At 38.9% G+C, this 12,252-nt stretch overlaps 1 protein-coding gene across 3 annotated transcripts in view; it reads right to left on the minus strand.

Moving 5' to 3' along the window:
* The window catches only part of DOCK1 (dedicator of cytokinesis 1), a 510,685-nt gene that overhangs the window by 62,265 nt on the left and 436,168 nt on the right, over positions 1-12,252 (minus strand). For all 3 annotated transcript variants that reach the window (XM_032224957.1, XM_032224956.1, XM_032224955.1), the window contains exons 39-42: positions 8,542-8,631; positions 7,129-7,233; positions 5,115-5,256; positions 3,782-3,860 (exon numbers count right to left, since the gene is read on the minus strand). In XM_032224957.1, coding sequence (XP_032080848.1) covers positions 3,782-3,860; positions 5,115-5,256; positions 7,129-7,233; positions 8,542-8,631 — 416 coding nt within the window. The remainder of the gene's footprint in view (positions 1-3,781; positions 3,861-5,114; positions 5,257-7,128; positions 7,234-8,541; positions 8,632-12,252) is intronic.

Raw genomic sequence — 12,252 nt, forward strand, 5'->3', positions numbered from 1 at the left:
GATAAATAAATAAAGGGAGACTAGTATAGATCTATTTCAAGCTATTTAGCTTTCATCAGCTAGCCATACCCTTACTGGGATTCGAGCCTGGGCTATACAGGGCGGGGCATAACCTTTTCCTAGGGGGTCACAGCAAGATCGACAGCAGTTTACAACTTCCGCGACACCTCATTTTAAAGCCCATAAAAAACTGAATTGAATGCGCTATTAAATGTTAAATTTGCTTTAAGAATGGCTGGAAAATTCGATTCGGAAAAACAAAGGATCATTGACAGAATAAAATGCATTGCCTTTCGAGAGGCTCGCGATGCTGGAGCGACGTTTATCAATCGAAAATGGATTGCAAACAAATTGAAACGTCATCCGGATTGGGTTACTGATAATTGGAACAAAACAGCCCAAGAATGTTTCACAAAATTTGGAGAAGGGCGTCCTCTGCAACTGTCCCAAGAAAGCAAAGCCATCATTGCAACTGGCAGTCGCAAACAACGAAAAGGAAACCGAAAAGTGGCCCAAGAAATCCTTCAAATTCGTGGAAAACGAGTTGATCAAAGGACAATCGGCCGATATCGAGAATGAGAAGGTTTGAAGCCATTCCACGTCATTTGCAAACCATTGAAAACTCAAACACACGTTCAAGATCGGCTTTGGTTGTGCGATTGGTTGTCTGAATGGACCGAGGAAGATTTTCTTCATTTGGCGCCATCTGACGAATTCTTCGTTTATGCCATTCGAAAACCGAATTTCCAGAACGATCGAATTTGGGATAAAGACGTCGACGACATCACCAAACATGAACGATATCGACAAATCGTTCGCAATCCGACTTGCATCGGGATTTTCGTCATTTTCACAGCCAAGAAACTGCATTGGGTTTTGAAGGATAAAGGGGAATCCTGGGATGGCAGTTATTTCCGTGAGAAAATTTTATTGGAGAATGTCATTCCATTTCTCAGTGATCCAGACAATGTCTTGGTGGTTGGTGAGGCTGTCTTTCTTCATGACAAAGCTCCTTGCATGCGTGCAAATGCGACTCAGCAATTGTTAAAGGAAAACAATGTCGAATTTTGGGGCAATGACGTCTGGCCGGGAAATTCGCCAGATCTCAATCCGGCAGAGAACATTGGGGCCATAATTAAGGATGAAGTGGAAGCTCTGATGATTCAGGAGCAAGGTCAAAATCGATATTCGGTTGAAACTTTGAGAATGAATTTGGAAACTGTGTTGAAAAATCTGGAAAATCGAACGGAACTGTTTGAAGATTTGTTGTGTTCTTATCCACCTCATTTGAATGCTGTTCAAAGGGCTAATGGTGGTCATACTGACTATTAAATCGTGTCAATAAACTCAGTTTTTGATGGGCTTTCGAATGGTGTATGAATTATTTGTGTTGTTATTACAAGTGTTGCTGTGACCCCCTAGGAAAAGGTTATGCCCCGCCCTGTATTACATATTAGGCAGACGTCTTAGCCATTAGGCCATAGGCTCGTATATATTTAAAGTCATATATATATATATATATATATATATATATATATATATATATATATATATATATATATATATATATACACATACATACATACACATACATACATACATACATACATACATACTCTAGTAGTCTAAAATTAGGCTTTTCAAACTGCAATATAACAATCCTCTAAAATGATACATGGAATTTGGTTGTCCCAACCTCCTTCCAAAAATTTGAGTGTCAGGTTTTGATAAGGAATAAAAATGTTGCTTATTTTTCATAATTAAATTTTAATCTACGTATAGCAAAGTTTTCTGGCTCTGCAGCATCACAGCTACCCATTATTGCAGGCTAGTGCAGACAAAGTAAAAAGCAAAACCTGGAGTCAGGTTTTTCTCATAAAGATAGATATATTAAGAGATTGGGATCAGTCTAGGGCCACTATTGCAGGTGATGGTTGAATGGAAATTCTGCATTAGGACTCTCTCAACTGAGGCGTGAAAAAGAGGATTCTTTTTCTCAGAGTCTGGGAAAGAGGATGGCAGACTGAAAAATACTATAAGTTCAAAATACACACTCTTTATTCTATTATCTGGAAAACTGAGAAGTAGCTCATACGTTCATCCTTAAAAAGGTCCCCCCCCCCCAAGAGAATGAAAACGAACTCCCTATAAATTGGGTTCTAAAAACATTCAGTTGTTGAGATTTCTGTAATCAAATCCCTTTTCTCTTTCAATAAATCTGGTTAGGGAAGCTTTTTCAAGAGTCTTGTTTTTGGGTGCACTCGGCTGTCAAGAGTTTCATGCTATTGACCCTATCAGTATTCACTACGAATTATTTGGCAAATTTTGTCATGACATCTATGGCCTATATGTAATTTGGATCAACTTGGTGATGACATTATGAAGCATGACTTCGCCCCTTTTGAGAATGCTTATGGCCATATTAGTTTTTCAAATAAATAACAATCCTTTTAAACATAGTTTTCAGAATATGAAGATATGTTCTTTTAATGGTGTACCAAGGCCTTAGATCATGGGTGTCAAACTCACATCATCACGGTGGTGTCACGTGTTGTATTGATGTTTGATGTTGATGTTTGATGTTTAATAAATTTATAGGCCGCCCAATCCCGAAGGACTCCGGGCGGCTTACAACAATACATTTAAAAATAGAAGTTAAAAGCATAAAAACATAGATTAAAAAGACCACAACATACACCCAGTCTGATCGGGGCTGGAGCTCAATCGTGAGTTCAACAGCCCGGGGCCTGCCGGAATAGCCAGGTCTTAAGAGCCTTACGGAAGGCCATGAGTGTGGGTAGGATCCGGATCTCTGGGGGCAGTTTATTCCAGAGGGTCAGAGCGGCTACAGAGAAGGCCCTCCCCTGGGTAGTTGCCAGCCGACATTGTCTGGCTGACGGCACCCGGAGAAGGCCCTCCCTGCGCGATCTTATCAGTCATTGGGAAGTATGTGGCAGAAGACGGTCTCGCAGATATCCGGGTCCTAGGCCATGTAGGGCTTTAAAGGTGATAACCAGCACCTTGAATTGTGCCCGGAGACCAATGGGAAGCCAGTGCAGCTCACGGAGGATAGGTGTGATGTGGGTATACCTTGGTACACCCAATATCGCTCGCACGGCTGCATTCTGGACTAGTTGTAGTCTCCGAAAGTATTTTCCCCCCCCACTTCACTAAACTGGGCGTGGGCATAGCCAACATGTGACACATTTAGTCTGTGGGCTGGGACTTTGACAGCCCTGCCTTAAATAGTATTGCCATGATAACTGCTCAGGAAACGTTTCATTTTGGTTACTAGTAGTATATAATATTTATATACCACTAGCAATTAATTTATTTCATGGGAAACTGTCTAGAAGGAATTATAAGGAGGCATAGGTAATTTTGAGTTGCAAAAATCCCTTATTTCGGTTAAGCACTAAGAAAACAAAACCTGATTGAAAGTACTGATCTATCACGCGTACTGCCTTGTGTATGTATGTAGAAGACAGGTAAACAGAAATTGCACTAACAGAAAACCAGGCGCAAATTACTTTTTATCAATATTGAAAAATAAATGAAAACAGAGAATGAGGGACAGAGCAGCCATGAAATCAAAATTATTATTATTTCCTGAGATAAATGGAAAAAAAAGATAATCTCTTGCTGCACCTTAAACGGTCTCTTTCTTTTTGTGTTGATGAATTTAGATGCAGTTCTTCAGGCCATTTAGCAGGTAATATATTTAACCAAGTGCAGTCTAGGAAAGCTATTCAGAGTAATTGCTCATTTCAAATGTCTGTACCTTAAAATTTGCTCTGATACAGGCTTGTGAAATTTTGATGGTAAGTCCAGTTTTGGCTTTACTGTAAAGCACTGGATATCTGTGTTGTATGTTAAGAATTACAGTGATATCTAATTAAAGTTATGCAACTAGAATACCTAATTTATCACACACACGCACGCACACAGAGAAGGTAAATAATCACCATATGGAAAGGAAGTAGTCTGCCAGCCATCCCCCCCCCCCCCGCAATTTCCATTCTAATCTATAGTTCTGGGGTTTCTTCTTGATGCATCACTCATATATGATCCAAACTCAAACCTCTTTAGCTTTCTTGATGATCAGCCAAGTTCAGTGGTGGGTTTCAAAAATTGTTGGAACCTACTTTGTGGGTGTGGCCTCCTTTGTGGGAGTGGCTTGCCACCCATGTGACCAGATGGGAGTGGCTTGCCGCCCATGTGACCGGATATGAAATTATGAATTAGTACTTAGGTCGGTCCAAGTAGCTATTCAGAAACTCTGGCATTGAAGCATGCAAGTCTTAAAGCTGTCAAGTTACAAGATCCTTGCCAGTGGTGGGTTTCAAAACATTTTGGAACCTCTTCTGTAGGTGTGGCATGCTTTCCGGGTCCACTGGTGGAACCTCTTCTAACTGGTTCAGTAGATTTGATGAACCGGTTCTACCGAATAGGTGCGAACTGGTAGGAACCCACCTCTGGCCAAGTTGGCTAAATCTCACATCATCTTGGCCTAGATACAATTCATATGTAACAATAAGAGAACATAGGTAAGGCAAGAACCCCATAAATTGTTGAGGTTCTTTTTACAGATACAGATTAAAAGAGTTGGAAGGGACATTGCAGGTCATCTAGTCCAACCCCCACACCAGGCAGACCCTACACAATTTTTGACAAATGGCAGTCCAGTCTCTTCTTGAAAGCTTCCAGTGATGAAGCTCCCACAACTTCTGAAGGCAAGCTGTTCCATTGATCGATTGGTCTCACTGCCAGAAAATTCCTCCTTATTTCCAGGTTGAATGTCTCAGTTCCCATCCAATATTCCTTGTCTGGCCTTCCGGTGCTTTGGAAAATAGCTTGACCCCCTCCTCTCTGTGGCAGCCCTTCAAATATTGAAACGAATATTGAACAAGGTTCAAAAGTGTCAATACTCTTTCTAACCTGCTTCTTGATAGACCAACTTTATTTCTGTAGAGTATCACGCAGAATACCACAGCTTGCATGATTCCGATCTTTGTAAATACATACTTTTAGTCCTTCTTAAAAAATCAATGATATTCCTATATTCATTTTAGCAGGAGGCAGTAATCAATGCCATCAAAACTTTTAAAGGATACATTGACCATGAGAATTTTTAATATCTTCACCAGGAGGTGATGTAGTCTTCATTTTTTCTGCATTAGGAAACTGTGTTAATAATCTTGCTTCAAAATCTTCACGGCGTTCATATTCTTTTCCTCGATAAATAAAAACTTTGCTCTATAAACAGATATATAATATGTTTTAATTTTTGACAGATTCCATTTAAATATACAAGTGCCCACAATTTCTGGTTGAGAATATCTTTGATTGCTTCCACATTCTGAAAGTACACATTTCTAGAAACCAACAGAAAATAAAATTCAATAGTTTTTTTTTTTTTTAAGTGATCCCGGAATAAGAATATGCTTATATTTCCACATATTTAGTTAACATTTATCATTTTTTTATTCTGGTACATGTTTTTGAATTAAATAAGTACATTATAGTTGTCAGTGTATGGAATGGAAAATTATTTGTGAAATGAGATTCTTTTATGATGGTTAGTTAAATTCCCTTAAAAGGTTAAGTACTCTTTATAGATTAAATCTGGATTTACAGGAACAAAAACTATTGACATCTACCAAACTTGTCAATTACAGACTCAACAAAAACAATGTTCCCCAAAGTTTTACTGGCTTTACTCTAATAATTATGTTCTTTGGATTGAATTCTTATGTGCATTTTTATTGCTACTATATAAGGATCGAAGTCTTTAGAACCCAAAATGGATAAATACAAAATTCCCTTAAAAGGTTAAGTACTCTTTATAGATTAAATCTGGATTTACAGGAACAAAAACTATTGACATCTACCAAACTTGTCAATTACAGACTCAACAAAAACAATGTTCCCCAAAATTTTACTGGCTTTACTCTAATAATTATGTTCTTTGGATTGAATTCTTATGTGCATTTTTATTGCTACTATATAAGGATCAAAACCAAATCCAAATCCATTTAGAGCCCAAAATGGATAAATACAAAAGCAGTAGGCAGGAGAATTTTTTTTTTTTAAAAAAAGGGGGAGGAGAGCTATTATTAAGCATTCGTTTGTGACTACTAAGCTCTACATTTTTTAGCTCCTCACAACAAACACAAGAGTGTTATTGTCTCATTAAGAAAGCTAACAAACTTTGATTAGGGTGCGGTGACTGGGGTTGTCGGAGCGGCTTTTGGGTAAGGCATGTGGGGTGCATGGAGCAGGTTCCCCTTCACTTTCCCCTCCTCTGGCCTCACCTCCTCACCTTGTGTTTTTTGCGTAACAAGCAACTAGAGGAAATGTCGGGGACTGGCTGCGCATGTGTTTAAATATTTTGGGGAGGGTTTATTGTCAGGAGAGGGTTTATTTTAGCATATGCGCTAAATTGGGTTTATTATCTGGGTGGGGGGTTTCTTATTTTGGGGAAAACAGGGTATTATATTTCTACTTTTAAAAAAAAGAAATAATGCACTTGAACATGTGAAAATTGCTCTGTTTCATTTCTTAGGATAGCACAGTTATTTCACATTCTACGCCTTACTCAAATTCAAATATTTTGGATAGCTTTGCTACTTCCCAAGTGATTCCTTGTGGTTTTCCACAAGGCCACGTTTAATTATTCAGTGTTATTAGCATTTATCTCTATAACTGTGAAACCAGCAAGGAAATATGAGTCATTTTCTGGCAATGTTTTTTAGTAAAACACAGGTAGACTTCATGATTCACTTGGTTTTTCGTCCAGCGTTCAACCATGGGAAATAAAACATTGGTGAATGAATTACTCAGCCTATAGAAACTAGGGTGGGAACATAAGAGTTAAATTCTAGAGCACCAGAAAATCTCTGAAAATGTATCAAAATATTAGCCAAAATTTAAGAACAAAACCAAAACAAGTATTCATGATTGTACCATGACCACCCATTGTATCATCCACTCTATTTTATTATCAATAAAATGGAATTTATGAACATTTGGAAAACTGTCTTTCATTCAAAGTGTATAGAATACATAATGTGTTTTTCTGGCCTGCAGCAAAATCAAAGTAGAGAATTATTATTATTTTTTACTTACCCGTAAAAATGTTGGAAATCCTTGTCCATAATAACCAACTGCAAAGTAATCTGGTTTAGGTCTTATTACTTTCACAATATTTTCATAGAACTGTGCTTGCTTTTTCTGTGTTAAGAAAACATACTTTTTAGAACATTCTTTTTCTGGAGATTGCATTTTCTTTTTCTTTATAAACCTTCCCAATCACAGCTACTTACAAATAAAAAAACATTTAATGCGTTTCACCCTAGTTCTATAGGATGCTATGTTAAAAAAGGTAAGTTACTTTGTATACAAAATCTGATAAATGGAAAAGAGAAGACCAATTTCTCTTAATTTGCTTTATTTATGGAGAAAGTTTTTTGCAAATGTATCAGCTAGTAGTCAAGGGGACTATTCTGATGGTTAAATAGAAGGAATTACTTACAGCATTTACAGCTGAATCAGGTGAAACCAATATACAATAGTATCTTTCCAAACGGGCAGACTTTTAACGAGAAGATAAATGAAACTACTATTGGAAGTACTTCTTCCACCTCAGTACACTACTGTAAGCTCTTGATTGATCCAGGAAAGAGTAACAATCTAATGCTCAACTCTTAATAATCTAATGCTCTACTCTGGCACTACTACGAAGAGTAGTACCCCTTAGTCATAATGCTGCTTTTCTTTTCTAATATATATTTTCTAATATCCAATACTACTATGTTTGTTGTGGCCTGGCAGGAGCCGTTGGAGCTGCCGCCAGACTCCGACAGCGAGGGGTCTTATGAGTCGACCCTGGAAGAGGTGGAGGACCCTGGACAGGGTTCCGACTCCGAGCAGGGCGAGGAGAGACTGGTTGGCCACCAGGTGGCGTTGGAGCCTTGGATCAGAGGGAATGATCAGGAAAACACTTGTGAGTTGTTTCGGGATGCACGCCGTCAAAGGGCTACTCAGCGGCCAGAACAACTGCGTAATCACAGGAGATGATTACGCTCAGTTGATGCTTATTAAGATCCTCTCCTGATTATAAAAGAGACTGCTTGTGCTACGCCCTTTTGCAGAAGTCAACATTCACATTAAGGACTAACCAGAAACAAACTTAGCAGGCTGGATTGCTGCCAGAGTTTGTTTGCATTTGCTGCCTAGGTTTGTAGGACTTGGTGCCAGAGTGCTTATCTCTTTGTTTATTTTGGGCTTGCAGCCAACGAGAGTCTGGACTGATTAAAAGTATTCTTATTTACATTTGTTTTTGGCTTTCATTCCTGGACGGAGAAGGGTGGGGGGGTCAGAACAATGTTCAAGCATATTCTTCCCTTTAATATGTTGTGAAATATGCTCTATTCAGATATCCGCATAGTCCTATGTGAAATTGCTTTGTAATTAATACTGAGATACTTATGTTAAGTATCATGATTAGAGTCATTTACAGTGAATTAAAGACAAACCTACCAGTACTTCACTAAGTTGTTCGTAATCAAACATTTCATTTTCATATTGTTCTGCAAGCTCTTTGCCCAAGACAATGGCTTCTTCCCACATCTGTTAAAAATATAATTAAATTTTAATTACATTTAAAAACATCCTTTAGAATTTTCAGTATTTAAAACTAAAATTCCGTTAATATTTATTCAACAACAGCAATAGCAATTTCAATTTTATTCTGCTTACTGACAGATTCTAGTTAGTGATTCAAGGTGGCTAATCAGAAAGATAAACATAAAGATTAAGTAATATAAAGACACTTAAATAATGTAAGTATTAACCAATTCAGATGAAACTGTCCTGGCTAGGGAGAAGCATGCTGATTAATTTCATAAATGTAGAAGAAGTATGGAGCTCAGCTATCTTACACTACATTCCAGTGTGGAAGAAGTATAGAAAGTGATTTCTTTTTTACAAAAACCTATGACTACGTTGATGTAATTGTAAGGAAGTTTTAATGTGTGCATAAAATTTACAAAGTGCCATTATAACCTAGGGTTGCAGAGATTAGAAAAAATGTATTCCTATAAAGCAACAAAAATTTGGCGGCACGGGATAAAATACCACCAATACGCGGACGATACACAGCTGTATCTGTCCGCCCCGTGCCAACTCAGTGAAGCGGTTGACATGATGTGTCAGTGCCTGGAGGCTGTTAGGGTCTGGATGGGTGTGAACAAGCTTGCACTCAATCCCGACAAGACTGAGTGGCTTGTGTTTTTCCCTCCCAATGATTGGCCTTGTATTCCAACTCTCAGGCTGGGGGGTGAAATTATACGCCCCTCAGACAGGGTTCGCAATTTGGGAGTCCTCCTGGACCCACAGCTGACTTTAGAACACCATTTGTCAGCTGTGACCAGGGGGACATTTGCCCAGGTTCGCCTGGTGCACCAATTGCATCCCTACCTGAACTGGGAGGCTCTCAGAACAGTCACTTGTGACCTCAAGACTGGACTACTGTAATGCACTCTACATGGGGCAGCCCTTGAAGAACATTCAGAGACTTCAGCTTGTCCAGAATGCAGCCGCGCAAGCGATTGTGGGTGCACCCCGGTACACCGATGTTACACCTATCCTCCACGAGCTGCACTGGCTGCCTGTTGGACTCCAGATGTGCTTCAAGGTGCTAGTCGTTACTTTTAAAGCCCTACATGGTATCGGACCTGGGTACTTGAGAGACCGCCTTCTGCCAATTACCTCCCTACGACCAATTAGATCCCACAGATAAGACCTCCTCCGGATTCCATCAGCTAGCCAATGTCGACTGTCGACCCTCTGGGGGAGGGCCTTCTCTGTGGCTGCTCCGGCCCTCTGGAACGATCTCCCCATGGAGATTCGGACCCTCACCACCCTTCAGGCTTTCCGCAAAGCCATCAAGACCTGGCTGTTCCGGCAGGCCTGGGGCTGATGAGTTCCCAGCCCCACTCGAATTGTTGTGGCTGTTGAGTAGCTTTTAATTTGTTGTTTGTATTTTGTTTTGTCTTGTTCATTTTCTTTGAATTTCTCCCCTTCCCTATTGGTTTGTTAGCCGCCCTGAGTCCCCCTGGGAATAGGGCGGCATACAAGTATAATAAACTATAACTATAACTATAATTACCCAAGACTATAGACAGGAAAAAAAAACAGATCTATGGACATGGAAACCACAAATTGCCAAAATAGGAGAAAACTATGAAAAGCCGAGAGAAATGATAGGATATATATGCACAACATCCACACCCACCCACCTACCCACACTCACGGGGGGGAAGGGAGATTAAACATATGTCATTATATGATATTAAAAGACTAGTTTGTACCATATGATGAAGACTCCATAACAATCAACATGTTCACCCAAGAGTAGTTTTTGAGAATACAACCTGACTAGCACAAATGTCTCTGCAAACAGAAATCTATTTTTTAAGATTTCAATAATGTCCAATCTCAGCTGTTCCTAAGATTTCTTGCTTTAGAAAAAAAACACACCTTAACATCATTTATGGTATGACAAATTTCCAGAAGAATGAGCTACCCTAAGAGAGATATTCAGTAAATAACAGCATTTTCCCATCTAAATTTTAAATAAGCAAAAATTATCTTAAAAAGGCACAAGTGAATAAAGCTGCAGATTCTTTAAAAACGACTCCTTTGAACAAGGAAATTGCATCTTTAAAAAAATGAAAGTATAGGTCTTGAGATGGACCAGGGGATCAGAATCTTGGTACTCTTCTTGTTGAGAAAGAATTAAATTCTAAAAGAAAACTTTTCTTTTTAATGTTAACGGTTTAAAATTCAATTGAAGCAGATTTTTGTTTTCTTTCGCTTTTGTCTTCAAGTCAGTCTTTACTCCTGGCAAGCCCATGTAATTTTCTTTGCAAAATTTGTCAGAAGTCGTTTGCAATTGCCTCCTTCCTAAGCTGAGAATGGCCTGCTCCACAGTCACTCAGCTCTCTTAACATGGTGTCTATAATCCATGGTGTCATGCTTCTTAAACTTGTATCTTTATCCATAAATTGAATATATGAACTTTGTATAGGTATTGACATTTCACTCTCTACAGTACTGAATATCCAGGGTAGTGGATAATACATCTATATGCCACAACAACCTGAATGGAGTGTTTAACTTAGTGAAGATATGACAGGGAAACTCATATCATAATTTAATATGAACTAGTACTATGTACAGTATGTGAGAGTCAGTTTGGCTTAGTGGTTAAGGGACCAGGTTACAAATCAGAACACTGTGAATTTTAGCCTTGTCTTAGACATGAAGGCTTTGGGCCAGTCACTCTCTCTCAGCCCGGCTCACTTCACAGGATTGTTGTTGTCAGGAAAATAGGAGGAGGAAAGACTAGATATGTTCAGCACCTTATTTATAAAAATAAAGGTGGGATATAAACCAATAAAAAAAATAAAGCTTATGTTGTTTCAATTATGGATTTCTATCCTGCCTTTCACTACAAGACAATCAAATCGATAAGGAAATAGCACTTTGTTAACGAATAGCACCTGCAGTCAAAGCAGATAACTAAGTAGAAAAGGAAAAAATAAAAGGAATATTTGAAAAGGTTCATTTGATTCAGTTTGAAGGTAAATTAGTAAGGAAGAGCAATTGTATTAATGAAAAAAATGGGATGGTAGACACTAAAAACGTATCAAATACCTGGGAGGGGAGGAGCCAACGTCGCAACAATACAACGTGCGGTCTCGACAGTCTGAGACCGCGGTTGACACTTTTGCCACTGGATGGTCCAGTTGGACCTAAACCATCCCGTAGAGATGGTGAACAAGAAGAAAAAGCTTTGCTGGTCTCAGGGACATCGCAAAAGTCCCTGATTGGCCCAAGGGAAGCGCTTCAAGCCAGTGGCAAACAGGCAGCCCTAGGCTGACAAAGTCGGAGATGGCTCCGGAAGGAAGGAAGTGAAAGTGAGTCCATCTGGTGAGGTTTTTTTTTTCTATTCTGAAAAAGATTGCCCAAAGAAACTTTTTAAAAAAAGATAAATTAGTCCTTTAAGTAAAAGAATAAAGCAGCAAATTTAATTTTTATTGGACTGCCTTGGAAAGTTTTTTTTTTTTTTGTAACAATATTTTGTGGGTTGAAGTGACCGTAATGTTTCCTGTTTCTCCTGTTAAAGTGAACGGATTGATTTCCCCCCCTCTATTCTTTGTCACTTATTTTTTGGCTTGAACTAAA

The sequence above is a fragment of the Thamnophis elegans genome, chromosome 10, assembly GCF_009769535.1.
Source record: "Thamnophis elegans isolate rThaEle1 chromosome 10, rThaEle1.pri, whole genome shotgun sequence".
NCBI lineage: Eukaryota > Metazoa > Chordata > Lepidosauria > Squamata > Colubridae > Thamnophis > Thamnophis elegans.